Here is a 14,761-nt window from a genome sequence, read left to right on the forward strand (position 1 = left end):
AGGAAAGTGGGTTCCTGAGTCCAAGCCCAGGCTCTGCTACTAACTAACTGCGTGACTATGGGACAGCCACCCAACTTCTGTGATGCTGGCCTCCCGGTCTATCAAAGGAAGGATTGAGTTTGTGGCTCTAGAACTGCTTTGGCTCTCACATTCTGTCACTTGACTTGAGTGTCAGAGGAGTGAGCAGATTGGTTTACAAGAGGGAGAAGCAATCTTGAGAAATGTCCTTATCATGTCTGTGTCCTCAGTACCCGCCAAGCTGATCTGATGCCTAGTGAGTGCTTAGTGAAGGAAGGGATTCAGAGGAGTAAATCACATGAAAGAAGAGGCTGGCACCTTCTTTAGTTCTTTTTTTTTTTTTTTTTAATGTGTATTTATTTTTGAAAGAGAGAAACAGAGTGCAAGCAGGGGAGAGGCAGAGATAGAGGGAGTCACAGAATCCAAAGCAGGCTCCAGGCTCTGAGCCGAGCTGTCAGCCCAGAGCCCAACACGGGGCTTGAACACATGAACTGTGAGATCATGACCTGAGCCGAAGTCAGCTGCTCAACCGACTGAGCCACCCAGGCATCCCCTTCCTTTAGTTCTTATCAAGGTGTTCCTATCTTTCAGAATAAAGAAGATGAGGGAGAGATCACCAAAAGCCTGAGGAGACCAGAGACCACATACAGGCAAACTGGCCTAGCTCCTGGGCAAGAGTATGAGATCTCTCTGCACATTGTGAAAAACAATACCCGGGGCCCAGGCCTGAAGAGGGTGACCACTACCCGTGAGTATCACCTTTAATAGCACTGACACCGTGACAAAGCTGATTGTACCCCATAGCACCTCTGGTTGATAACATTTCCCCTTATACAACATCTGCATGAGCTAGATTTTGCTCTATAAAAAACAAACCCCAAACTTAGTGGTTTAAAACAATGATTCTGCACGGGGATGATTTGGGGTTGGTCTCAGCTGAGCAATTCCGTTCTTGAGCAGGCTCGCGTACACATCTGTGCGGCCTGGGGGCTGGTTGGCCTTCGGTGGTCTTAACCAGGATGGTGCCTTTCTGCTTCACCTGGTGTCTCAGCCTCAGTCTGCCAGCCTGGGCCTGCTCCCCCAGCAGCTGGACTGGCTGAAAAGTGGCACCATATCACTCTGTCACAGCAAATCTCAAGGCCAGTCCAGATTTCAGGGGTGAGGAAATAGATGCGTCTCTTGATGAGAGGAGGCTCACAGTGACATTTCAAAGGGGGCACAGGTACAAGATAGGTAAGACCATACCACATCACCTAATCTACATACCAGTCTTGTGAGAGAGGTAGGGCAAATATTATTGTTATTAGTAGAAACTGAGGCTTAGAGAATCTAAATCAATTTAACAAACACCACATGGTTAACAATATCAGGGGCAGAGCTGTAAACAGGGTATAGTTTTGTAACTTCAATCCCCTTACCACTAGCACTGACTAGCCTCTGGTTTATGTAGAATGCTGACCCCATGTCTCCAATAGGAACAGAAATTAAATGTCACTCAGTAATAAACATGTCAGAGCTTCTTGGGGATAGAATAGAATTTGGCACTCGTAGATCCTTTGGTGAGGGGAAAATCAATCTGAATTTGGAGCTGTTTTACCGAGAAGCAAATTTGTTAAACATCAATAAATAAACAAATAAAATGATGTTGCATTGCCATTTGAGAAAACCTTTTTATCTTCAAGATACCATATGTGCCAACTGTTTCAGGAATTGATTCTTTTTGGCAAGAGATTGTTGGAAAAGTTAAATCTGTTGACTAATGGCAAGAAAGAACATCTTGCATTTAAATATTTGCACATTCTGCCTAGCTCTGAGCCAACTCCTAGACTGTCTCCTCTGTAAGCAAGTGTTTTCCATCATGCTGACACCATCCCTCTGTGGTAGGTAGAAAGCAGGTATCAACAGGAAAAAAATCATTAGATCACCACCAAGGCATAGAAGAAATCAAGCAAATGCTTACTTGCTTTTGTAGGGAAACTACAAAAAAATTTTTCTTTTGTCTGTCCCTTTCTTTTTAATTTAATTCTGGGGATCGGCTGCTTTATTCTTCTAAGCAGGGCAAACGTCCCAATGCCTGAAGTTCCTTAATCACATAAATATCAACTCTGAGAGGCAGACGTTTATGTGTTCATTTTGCTAATACCCGAACTTTATCCAGGCTTAAAGGACCTTAAAGTTTGGGTGACAAAGCATTTTTGGCTCCTTCCCTCTGGTATCTGTATAAGGCTGTATGACAACCATTTCTGGCATCTGGATGCTTTTGAGAGGCGTTCACATTTAAAGGAGAAAGAGCACGGGCTTTGGACCCACACACACCCGAGTGTGAATTCCAGCTCCACGGCTCACTGTCACCTTGTGCAAGTCTGCTTCTTTAATGACCCTACCATCGGGAAAATGGGTTTACAGTGTCCTTACGGGGTTGTCATGAGAGTGAGGACATACATGATAGGCACTGTGCTTGGCATTGTAGTAAGAGCTAGTGTCCTCTGTTCAAGGGTCCCAGATTTGGGGGGTGATCAGTGAGCTTCACTTGATCCGGCCTTCTTATGAAAGGGCTGCTAAGGACCATAGCAGGTGTGGTGTGGGTGCTTGCTGGCACCTGTAAGCACATGGGACAGGCAGCTTCACGGTGGAATTGTAGCTTCATTTTCATTGTGCATTCTACGGGTTCATCGTCTGTAAGCTGAGACTGATGGATCAACACTTTGAATTCAAACAATGGACCGTGTAGGTTTCTCACAATCAGCTATGACTTATTCCTCCTTCTCATTCCTATATAAAACTAAAGTTCCTTTCATTTGATATTGTTTCCTCAACCAATGCTGAAAACACAAACTTAGCTATTTTTAAATTGAAGAAATAAACACTAACTAAATGCCCTAATATCTTAATTTTAGGCATTTACCGAATGCTTGGTCTGTCTTAACGTGTGCATTAAAATTGTTTATATCGTGAGAAAAAAAAAAGAATGAAGACATAAACGACAAAGTCTGCTGCTATGCTGGGTATTAAAAGGGTTCAAGGACCCACTCTCTAAATGAATGAATTTAGGCCCTTTCTAAATTGAATAACACAGTTTGAATAAACTGTAGAGAAATGTGGTATACAACAGTGAAAAAAGTGCATTAAGGCACTCGTATTTTTAATCGTGGCAAGAGCACTTAGAATGCGGTCTACCTTCTCCATGAGTTGTGAAGTGTACAATGCTGTGTTGTCACCTGTAGGCACTGTGTTGTCCATCACATCTCTAGGACTTATCCATCTTATGTAACAAAACTTTATACACGTTGGGAAGGGTAAATGTGTTTACCTGATTACAACAGGGTCAAACAGGGCCCTCGTTAGGAAGGGACATATCAGTGAGGTTTCGAAGGCTGAATGGGAGATTTTTTTTTTTGGGGGGAAGGGCAATCTCAGGAAGAAGATACAAAGGAAAAGCAAGGGCAGAGGCCAGGAGGTAATAAATAAATAGCATGTCACGCCTGCTGTCACCACACAACAACACAACACACACAGCACAACACGATAACACCAGAGTGGGTGGGATGGGAGGAGAGCTGAGACAAAGGCACAAAGATGGTGAGGCTTGGGATGGCTGTGACTTTCTGGGTGGAGTGTTTCATCACAAATGCCTCTCCATACCTGGCCAAGCTAGGGGTGGCCTCACTTTTTGGCTCCATAATTCTAATGGAGAAGTCATCAACCATCCAGGCAGTTTTGCCTAATTAAAAAGCCAGAGAAACTAAATCAATGTTTGTTTGTTTGTTTGTTTTCTAATGAAATAGGCCCTAAGCATGTTTCTTCAACTTAAGAGAACCGTACTGATAATAACAACAGGGCTACGACCATTTATCATGTAACTGCCATGCTCCAGGCTCTGTGCTAGATGCTTTGTGAGCATTATCTCCTTTAATGTGCGAAAAAAAACCCAATAAATTCTTCAAGGTAGTGGCATCATCCCTATTTATAGCATGTCAAATAAGAAATTGAGACTCAGAAAGACAAGAAAAGGTCAGAAGGTCAGTATACACCTACCTGTTCAGGAGTGGATCTGGATGGCTGCAAGCCCCTCTCTGCTCAGCCCCTAGCCCTGGCCCCAGTCTCTGAAACCACTCCATTGTCTGCCTGTAACAGGCTTGGATGCCCCCGGCCAGATAGAGGTGAAAGATGTCACAGACACCACTGCTCTGATCACTTGGTTCAAGCCCCTGGCCGAAATTGACGGCATCGAGCTCTCCTACGGAATCAAAGACGTGCCCGGCGACCGCACCACCATCGATCTCACACATGATGAGAACCAGTATTCCATCGGGAACCTGAAGCCGGACACCGAGTATGAGGTGTCCCTCATCTCCCGCAGGGGCGACATGTCCAGCAACCCTGCCAAAGAGACCTTCACGACAGGTAATGGGCCCTCGCCTGTGAACAGCCAGGAAGGGATTGTGACTCCTCTCTCACTCCATGCTAGGATGCCTTCCAGGCTCCTTTCACAGTAGGACAATGGAAAGGGAAACTTCATTCCTTTAAGGGTTTATTCTAAAATATTGTAGAGAGTAATATATACTTTTAATGTTTTTTTTTTTTTTTTGAGAGAGAGCGAGAGAGACAGAGCACAAGTGGGGGAAGGACAGAGAGAGAGGGAGACACAGAATCAGAAGCAGGCTCCAGGCTCTGAGCTGTCAGCACAGAGCCCAACATGGGGCTTGAACTCACAGACTGTGAGATCATGACCTGAGCTGAAGTCGGACGCTTAACCGACTGAGCCACCCAGGTGCTCCTAGAGAGTAATATTTCAAAGAAAAAAAAAAACTATACCCAAATAACCTTCCAAAAATAAAAATAAAAAGCATACATAGGGGCGCCTGGGTGGCTCAGTCGGTTAAGCGTCCGACTTCGGCTCAGGTCATGATCTCACGGTCTGTGAGTTCGAGCCCCACGTCGGGCTCTGTGCTGACAGCTCAGAGACTGGAGCCTGCTTCAGATTCTGTGTCTCCCTCTCTCTCTGACCCTCCCCAATTCATGCTCTGTCTCTTTCTGTCTCAAAAATAAATAAACATTAAAAATAAAATTTAAAAAATAAAAATAAATAAAGAAAAGAAAAGAAAAGAAAAGAAAAGAAAAGAAAAGAAAAGAAAAAGAAAAGCATACATAGAAGATGCTGCTGGTCTGACAGTCTCAGACAAAAGCTGATTAAAATAAAATTCAAATAAATATTTTCATAATAAAGTACAGTTTATGGAAAGCATGAATGACAAAGAGGCCTGTAACCTCCTAGCCTGTGGCAGCCTTTTAAAAGTTCCAAGATGTCAATCAATCACTGATTCAATAAATATTTTCTTCGGAGTTCAGTGAGCTCCGTGCGATTTATTAGAAGTGCAGCGATGGGCACAACAGACCAGTTCTTACTTACACTCACAGACCTTATTTGTAAGTTTCTGTTTATATATTTTTTTAAGCACAAAATCTGGGGAGCGCATGCATGACTAGAGTATCACACACATCAGTAAAGGGGAGAGGTGCCCTACATGCAGTATTTGTTTCCATCTGTGCATCAGCAGTACAGGTGGGTGTGGGGGAGATACTGTCGTTTTTCTCCAAGGGTAGGTGCCTTTCATGTTTCAGCTTGAACTGTCAGACTCCCACTCTCCTGGTGCCTAGTGTTTGTGATATAAATGTCCCTTCCTCTTCCACACAGGCCTGGATGCTCCCAGGAATCTCCGTCGCGTCTCCCAGACGGACAACAGCATCACCCTGGAGTGGAGGAATGGCAAGGCAGCCATTGACAGTTACAGAATTAAGTATGCGCCCATCTCCGGAGGTGACCATGCTGAGGTGGAAGTGCCAAGGAGCCAGCAAACCACAACCAAAACCACGCTCACAGGTGAGCTGCGCACCCCAGACCCAGCGGGCCCGTGGGGCACGTGTCCCCATTTTGCAGCCCTCCACAAGGAGAAAACGCTGCGGTTCCCAGCTACCTCTCTCACTTGGAATTCAGTGACTCAGTCTGTAGAACATACCAGACACTGAGAAATCACGGCCTCCAGCGACAGGCAGCTCAGGGCCATTCTTCCGATCCTCTGAAAGTCTTTCCAGTTTGGGGCTGAATAATATCGACCTGCACATTCTTTCTCACTTAGGTCTGAGGCCGGGAACTGAATATGGGATCGGAGTGTCTGCCGTGAAGGCCGACAAGGAGAGCGATCCGGCCACCATCAATGCGGCCACAGGTGAGATGCCCCTGGATCCCCACCACCACTGGGCTACTGCATACAGACACACTAGGGCCCAGGCGACAGAAAACCTACTTTGAAAGAAACAGTAGACACACAGAGGAGAAAGAGGCCCTTAGGATCATCCAGCCCAGATGTCTAATTCCAAAGTAACATAAGCACGCCACATCTCAATGATACTGAGGGGAACAAGAATTTTTTAGGAGAAATTGGAACCAGAGTTTATAAGAAACCTGCAAACTTTTTTAAGTTGGTAATCATTTCCATTTTTTTGGTAAACCATGAACCAATCCAAACATATCTGGGGGGTTTTCTCTTAGGAAACACCTGACTTTTATTATGTACCCTCGTCCCACAGATGAGAAGTGGCAGGAACACGGTTTCAGACAGACTTTGCTCTTATCCATTCCATCCTGAAGCTCCAGGCTCTGGATGAGGGTGGTAAGGAGCGGTGTGATGTGAAGCCATTGGTTCTTTCCTCAAGTTTCTTTCTTTTTTTTCCTGGAAAGTTTATTTAAAAAAAAAAAAAAAGCAAGAAAGGAAAGGAAACTCTTCCCTCTACTTCTCCATCAGCCTCCTCCTTACTTCCCCCAGGCACCATGAAGAAAAAGGGTCTGGTGTACAGAGAGAACATAGATCGTGCCTCATGGAGCTTCCTCTTTATGCAGGAGCCAATGCTAAGCACTTGCACGCATACTCTTTTTTATCTTTTTATTTCGAGCTAATTGTCAATTCACATGCTATTGCGAGAAGTATCACACAGAGATCCCCAAGGGTTAAAGCTGCGTAATCCTAGAATAGTATCACAACCAGGAAACTGACATCGATGCAAGCTATCAACTTTATGCACACTTCACTAGTTTTACATGCACTCACTTTTGTATGTGTGTGTAATTAGTTGTACATAATTTTATCATCAGCAGCTTTTTTAATCCACCGGTGTCTTTAAGACACAGAATAGTCCATCAGTAGGATCGCTTTTGTCCCCTCTTTTGTAGCCACAGGCACCTCCCTCTCTCTCCCTCTCCCTAACCCTTGGCAAATCCCTGTTCTTTCCTTCATCCCTGTAATGTTATTTCAAGAATGCTACATATAAAGATTCACCCAGTATGCAGCCTCCAGAGATTGGCTTTTTCCCTCAGCGTCATTCTCTCAAGGTCCATTCAAGTTATTTAAAAGTTAGTTCTTTTTAGATGCTTTTAATGGAGTAGTACTTCATGGTATGGATGTACCACTGTATTCTTCTTAATCTTCCAAAATGCCAAGGCAACGTTCAGACAAAAGTGAAAACCCACTGGGGCGCCTGGGTGGCGCAGTCGGTTAAGCGTCCGACTTCAGCCAGGTCACGATCTCGCAGTCCGGGAGTTCGAGCCCCGCGTCGGGCTCTGGGCTGATGGCTCAGAGCCTGGAGCCTGTTTCCGATTCTGTGTCTCCCTCTCTCTCTGCCCCTCCCCCGTTCATGCTCTGTCTCTCTCTGTCCCAAAAATAAATAAAAGTTGAAAAAAAAAAAATTTAAAAAAAAAATTAAAAAAAAAAAAAAAAAAAAAAAGTGAAAACCCAGTCTCAGAGGGGAAAGTCGCCCGCAGCCAGCCAGCCCCTGTATGCAGAGCTGGGACTGGAGCCCAGAGCTGCCCTCCAGCCCCAGAAGCAGCCCAGCCTCCCAGCCTGAGGAATGTTCATCTCTCTCTGCTTTCCTCCCAGACATGGATGCACCCAAGGACCTCCGGGTTTCTGAAACCACGGAGACCAACCTGACCCTGCTCTGGAGGAAGCCTTCGGCCAAGTTTGACCACTACCGCCTCAACTACAGCCTTCCCTCAGGGCAGCCGGTGGAGGTGAAGCTTCCGAGAGATGCCACCTCCCACGTGCTGAGAGGCCTGGAACCCGGGCAGGAATATACCATCCTCCTCACAGCCGAGAAGGGCAGGCACAAGAGCAAGCCGGCGCGAGTGAAGGCGTCCACAGGTGAGGTCGGCCTCTGAGCTCCCTCCACACCCTCTGTTGATTCCGAGGTTTGCAGGCCCCTAAGTCGGCCTGTCTCCATAAGGGAAACCCAAGTGAGAAAACGCGCAACTGTCTCTCCTCGTGCCTCCTCAACATAAATAACACTGTGAAGGAGCCACTTCCCCACCTTTCCCCTGTCAGCTGATTCGGCAAAGTCTTCCTGCTGGGAAATCACTAGTGCTTGCTAAATATTTCTTCCTGGGAGAACTTAAAGCATCAGGGTTGGTGTTTGTCTTTGGTTCTTTTTTTAAAATTAATTTGGTGCATTTTACAGACTCTTTCAAATTGTTTCTGGGTTTTTTTTTTGTCCCCCCTCTCTTTAGCCTAACGATAACTTACTTTGCACTTCATTATTTTTTCAAGATGGCCATGACGTTGGTAATAATTCTTCGGTTATTTCTCACTAAATGTTTTTTAAACGTATTTATTATTATTGTTGTTTTTAGTAATCTCTACACCCGATGTGGGGCTTGAACTCACGACCCTGAGATCAAGAGTTGCAGGCTCCACTGACTGAGCCAGCCTGGCACCCCTCCCACTAATGTTTTCATTCCAGGTCTTTTGCTTCCCTCTAAGGTTACCTGAAAATTTGCATATGGTCCTTTGAGCAGCCTTTCACAGCGCCCTTCCCATTTTCTCTTTTCCCCTAGTCGTCAAGAGGCCAACTTGGTTTGCTAAATCCTGATCTCCAGTGTCCCTTCCACCCCAGTTATCCTGTTCTTTGTACCTGCTGCCACCCTTCCTCAGTGGCTAAGTTGAAAAAACGATCAGAAAAACCATCCATTCTTCCTACGTGAAAAATATGTGCATATAATTTTGGCCCCAAACTTTTCAAAGAGGTATAGGCAGAAATGTTAATTCTATAAGGCTTGAAAGTAATATTCTTTAGTCTTGATTTAATTAGTATTTATCTAGAACCCACTGAAGACACAGTATTGTGCTGATATTTGAGGGACTAGTGGGTCACATACTTAGCATTGTTATTTTCACTTACGGGCTCCTGCTCCCTGTCTGTGAGGGAGACCAACTAGAATGTTAGATGGATGGAAGGCAGTCAAGGAAAGGGGGTGAATGGGAGAAACAGGGGCAGCCAGAGAAAGTTTTAGGGAAGAGATATTACTCCAACTCAATCTCGAAAATCAGAAAAGGGGTTGTAATGATGGGCAAATTTGGATATGCCTTGAAGAGTCTTTGTCATTTGTGAATGAATACCTTCACCTACATGTAAGAGAGAACTCAAATAGCAGTCACTTAAGCAAAACAGAAGTTGATATCTTCTCTTAGAAGATAAATCTGAGCCTAGGTGGTTCAGGTATGGCATAGCAGGTCCAAGTTAGCAGGGACTTGGGCTTTTCTCTGTTTCTGTTCCACCATTCTTAGTCCTTGGCTCTAGCAGTACAGCCTTCACATCCGTGTTCTGGGCAGCATGGAGGAGGAAGAACGAAAACCAAAAGGGAGTAGTACCTCCTAGATGAGTCTCTCTGGAAACCTCACCGTTGATTTCTCATAGTTCATAGGCTGCTCCTAGCTATAAGCAAGTCTAGGAAAGGTAGTCTTCTGTCTCAGCATGTCACTGCCCACATAAAACTGTTGGAGAGCGAAAGGCTATTTGGTAGAAAAAGATGAGCCTCCTCAGAGAGTCTAAAGTGAGCTCCGGTGGTCAATTCTATGGACTCTGTGCATGTACTGCTTCCCACCCAGCTATGTGATGATCCTTAAGGATGCTCTGGAGGGACAATTTAATCCTAGAGAAGGGAAGAGCAAAATAGAATCCAAAAGAAATAATTCTATGGTAGAGATTTGAATGTTTCAGATTTGTAAACATGAACTTGTCATGAGGTGTCAGGAGACAGCAAAACAAGAGAGAATCAGAAAAACAAGAGAGAAAGCATTTCTTTCTCTTTTTTCTTCTTCCTCTCTTTCTCCTCTTTTCTTTTTCTCCTCCTCCTCCTCCTCCTCCTCCTTTTCTCTCTCTCTGTCTCTCTTTCTCTCTCCCGTCTCTCTTTTTGCCTTTCCTTGGGTTTGACAAATGCTATATCAAAGAGTTTCCTATCTCCCCTCAATCATTTTACCCCCTGGCTGGAGCTAGGTTATCTCCTGTCTCCAGTGGGGAAGCCCCAGGCCTCAGCCGCTCAAGAAGATGAAAGCTTTTAAGTGAACCACAGGCTTGAATTACTTTGTCTCTAAGAGCCCAGTTTTGGCATCCCAAAGGCTCAGTGGTTTCATTTCCGCAGCCATGCATTCTTAATACAGTTTCCAAAAAATCATGTTGTCTATTTAAAGATGTCCTTCATTTCAGTAAAATGGGCAAAGTTCCTTTTATTGGCTCTTCCTCCACAATCTCCACAATATTTTTCCCTATGGCTTTCTCCATAGAACAATTTAATTTTCTTAAAAGTTAGGTGGGCGTTTCTTTCCTCTCCTGAATTCTATGTTTTCAAGTCTCCAACATTTCCTCACTCAATAATGTACTGCTACTGAGCTCCATGAGTTAAGTTCTGTGGCTACTGGATCAGTTAGGACATATGTGTGCTTCCAAGGAACTTGCTGATAAACAGATTGACAGACAACAACACAACACTCCACTTTCTAGAGTTGGGGGTACAGAGGGTGCAGCAGAAGCACACAGTGACTCCTGGGCATCATGAAAGGCTTAAAATGGGGGGAAGCTCTTGCACAGACCCATAAAGACCAACAGGTCTTGGTTGTGGAGTATGTGTAAGTACAAGTATAGGTACTTGACCTTGTCCATATGGGAAGAACATACATATGGAAAGAAAAAAGAAACAGATACAGTGGGCACTCTTGGGCAAGTGTTCCCTGTGGCTGTGAGTCCCAAAATGTCAAAGGACTTCAGGTTCAAACCTCAGAAGAAAGGAACTCCCAGTTCTGCATCACAGACTTCTGAAGAGCAGCAGTCTGAAGTGCTATTCATTATCTGTGGGTTTTATGGAGATGTGGAATTGGCTGCCCCTAAAGCATTTTTCCCCCAGAGAATTCTAGAGCCCTAGCTGTGGAATTGATGCAGCACCAAATTAAAAGTATGCATAAGCTAACTGCCCATCACACCTGAAATACAATCCAAGGACCCTACCACAGCCCACATGGCCCTACGGAATTTGGCCCTTCCAATTTCTCTGACCCTCCCACCACTTGTCCCCTTATGCATTTCACCATGGTCACCCTGGCCTTCTCGCTGTTCCTTGAGTATACCAAGCCTGCTCCTGCCTTAGGGCATTTGTACGTGCTATACCGGCTGCCTAAATGCCACTCCTCTCCCAGTTATTCATTGGCATCTCCCTCATTTTATTCAACTCAAGTGTCATCTCAGTAGACTTCTCTGGCCACCAGTGTGAAATCATGTTCCCATCCTGATTTAGCCCTTCATGCTGCTCCAGAGTTCCTCATGACACTGACCTGACCTGATACTATTCAATAATTCATTTATTTGCCTATGACCTGCCTCCTACTACCAACCAGAATGTAAAGACTCTGTTTCTTTTTATCCAGTGCTGCATTCCCATTGCCTTAGGCACAGCCAAGCACACTGTGTGTGCTTCATGAGCATTCGGGGACCCCAGCTACTCCAGAGGGGTAGTGTTTCCATTGAACTTCTTGGTCTGTTCCTTCCACGTTTGCATTAACAGCCCAAATGCTATACCTTTAGGATTAAGGGAAGGGAAGCTATTCTGTTGTCTTCAATTAAGCTTACTCTGGATACAAAAGGAAGGAAAGAAATGAGGGAGAAAGGGAAGGGAGGGAGGGGGAGAAAGAGAAAGAAAGAAAAAAACAGGGAGGAAGGAAGGTTGGAAGGAAGGAAGAGGGAGAGAGAGGGAGAGAGGAAGGAAGGAAGGGAAGAGGAGAAAGATACTATCCCTGTTAGTGTTGAAGAAAATTAGTGTGTTCAAGGCCTCTCCCCCATGCCTAACCCCACCTTTATGTTCTGATAAACTCAGAATATACTGTGCTTAATCTCAGAATAAGAGTCCTGCTTAAAGTGGAGGCCATGAATTTGCCATAAGCAGTAAAGGACAAAGCAGACAGAATATGTAAAACACAAGGCCAATAAAGCATCTTTCCATACCAGCGTAAGACTCAACAATGATACTCCAGTAATTCTCCAGGGTTTGGGAAGCAGAAAGGTGGAATTTTGCTTATAGTCACAGCTGCAAGTAACAGAGAACATTCTGCTGCTATGCCATTTTTATTTTTTCATGGAGCAAACCAAATTTGTTCAAATATTTAACCATCCAACAAATATTTATTACTTGACTGCTATGGGTCAGGCAATGCTGGTATATAGAACAGGAAGACACAACCCCTCTCCTCAAGAAACGATGCATGTTGCAGTGAGAAAGAGAGAACCCAAACCCAAATTATAAGAATATAGCTAGTCTGTTTGAGAGGGAAGTGTGGGAAGCTATGGGAGCAGAAACAACTACCCATTCCAGACCCAAGCAAAGGGGAGGAAGGGTATCAGAGAAGGCTCTTCGGAAGATGTGATACTTGGCTGGCTGAGTCCTCAAAAAGGAAAAGGAGAAGGAAGTACAGAAGGGGGTAATGACATTTCCAGCAGGAGGAACAGCATGTGAGAAATTCAAAGGCATGAGCAACTTCACATTAGTGAAACATAAGCTATCCAGTCCTGCTGTATGATGGAGGGGAGAACAGCTAGGTATGGGGTTGGAGACATCATCAGAGACTGTCTACAAGGGGCAGTGAATATTGTGTTGAGGGGCTCTGGCTTCATTCTTGACAGTGATAAAGAGTCACTGAAAAGTTTTCAGGCAGGCAAGGCTTTTAATTTTAATTATCTTGACTTTTCAAGATGAGATCAAAGCAATTAAATCTACCCTTTGGGGTCCTTGGGCTTGAATTTGGCCATCCCCCCTCTGTGGGAGAATCACAGTCTCCCATTAATGAACACTAAAAGTGAATTCCTAATCAGCCAGAACTTGGTAATTACCATCTTCAAGATGGTGGAAGATTTAAAGTTGGCACATCTAAAGGTTTAAAGTCAGCACAGCCAGAAATTCCTTCAGGCCAGCTGGTCAACCCACCATGAGCATAGAATTGGGATTTCGAAATTCTGATTTCCCAGGCCCACTGACATTGTTCAGAGGGTAGATGCCAGTGCACAGCTGTAAGAAGAAGACAACAGCCTTTTCATAAAGAAATGCCAAGAAATCCAGCATGCAACTCCACAGCGGAAACACCGGGCTTCTGGGGCAGTGAGCCCACCAGTGTGTCGTTTGTTGCTGAAATGTAGAGTCTACATTTATGTGAAGCCTTTTGGTCCCCACCTCAACTATTGTCTGATGTATTTTTATTCATATTCTTCCCTCCAATTTCATAATTATTATCTCTCTCCCTTTAATTTCTCAATCAAGTTTATTCAGCGAAAGTTACAGCTTTTACTTATCTGACTAGCATTGATTTAATGAGAGATTGCGGGCGCACGGGTATCACCCATTATGGAAACACTCACAGACTGCTCACTAAAGATAAACTGATACTCTTTCTTGATTTTCTTAGCCAAAAAAAAAAAAAAAAAGTGGAAGAATAGTCAAACATTTTGGTGGAAGTATTATCCGTGTGATTATTACTATTTACTGAGCAACATGACATTATGTGAAAATTACTCTGTCAACTGTATGAAAAGATGAAGCAGGATGCAAGGGGCGTTGTACAATAGTATCAGTGGCATATAAAAAAGCCGATCCAAAGAAGATGGTTCTCCTCAGGAAAAGACATTCCCCACTGTGGATCCCCTCCTGTGCTCTCTCCATCCGTCTTTACTGTAAAAGCTTTCACAGACAAACCATAATCACCTCCTGCCTGCCTCAGTTAGGGAACTCCCCTCACCTGCCCCTCACCCCTCACAACCTGATTCCTAACATTGTCTTCATGGGGGAAAAAAAAAAAGTTTTATGTCAGAATTAGAGAGACAACTTAAAAAGCAGTTACCTGAGAAGGAAAGACAGTGATTTAATTCACATAAAGGGGAAAATCGTCAATGTCAGCCAAGCTCCTGACAAGCAGTTTTGACAGAAGGAGGAGAAAAAAGAAGGAAGTAGGGTAAGAGGGGACATTTATGGGCTATAGGATTAATTTCTTTAACCTTAATGTGTTGCTTAGATTGTTTTTTATGCATGAAGACTGCTAGGATATTTGGAAAGGATGCACTTCTGATTTTAGCTGCGCTTAAATCCCAAGGCCATGGAGACAACTGTTTTATCTGTGTAGCACTGCTCCTGGCCTCCCAAGGGCCAGGGGGCTTAAGGATGAGTGATTCTCCCTTTCTTTCTCCAAAACCAGATAGATCACTTTGACTTATAGGTCCTCTCTTTCTCATCAAGATCACGTTTTTGTGGTTAAGAACTGCTACGAGGTTCTGGGTGAGCTTCAGGGCATGAATTTGGGTTAAATGAGGAGCCTGTATGATGTAGTTCAATATCAGGTATGGTGAACATTTCCTGTAAGGCCCAGATAGTAAATATTTTAGACTT

At 44.3% G+C, this 14,761-nt stretch overlaps 1 protein-coding gene across 2 annotated transcripts in view; it reads left to right on the forward strand.

Annotated features, from left to right (window-relative positions):
• TNC (tenascin C) overlaps positions 1 to 14,761 on the forward strand; it is a 95,305-nt gene that overhangs the window by 36,281 nt on the left and 44,263 nt on the right. For both annotated transcript variants that reach the window (XM_047829450.1, XM_047829451.1), the window contains exons 6-10: positions 610 to 766; positions 4,153 to 4,422; positions 5,714 to 5,899; positions 6,156 to 6,245; positions 7,950 to 8,213. In XM_047829450.1, coding sequence (XP_047685406.1) covers positions 610 to 766; positions 4,153 to 4,422; positions 5,714 to 5,899; positions 6,156 to 6,245; positions 7,950 to 8,213 — 967 coding nt within the window. The remainder of the gene's footprint in view (positions 1 to 609; positions 767 to 4,152; positions 4,423 to 5,713; positions 5,900 to 6,155; positions 6,246 to 7,949; positions 8,214 to 14,761) is intronic.

Source organism: Prionailurus viverrinus, chromosome D4 (assembly GCF_022837055.1).
Source record: "Prionailurus viverrinus isolate Anna chromosome D4, UM_Priviv_1.0, whole genome shotgun sequence".
NCBI classification, from domain to species: domain Eukaryota; kingdom Metazoa; phylum Chordata; class Mammalia; order Carnivora; family Felidae; genus Prionailurus; species Prionailurus viverrinus.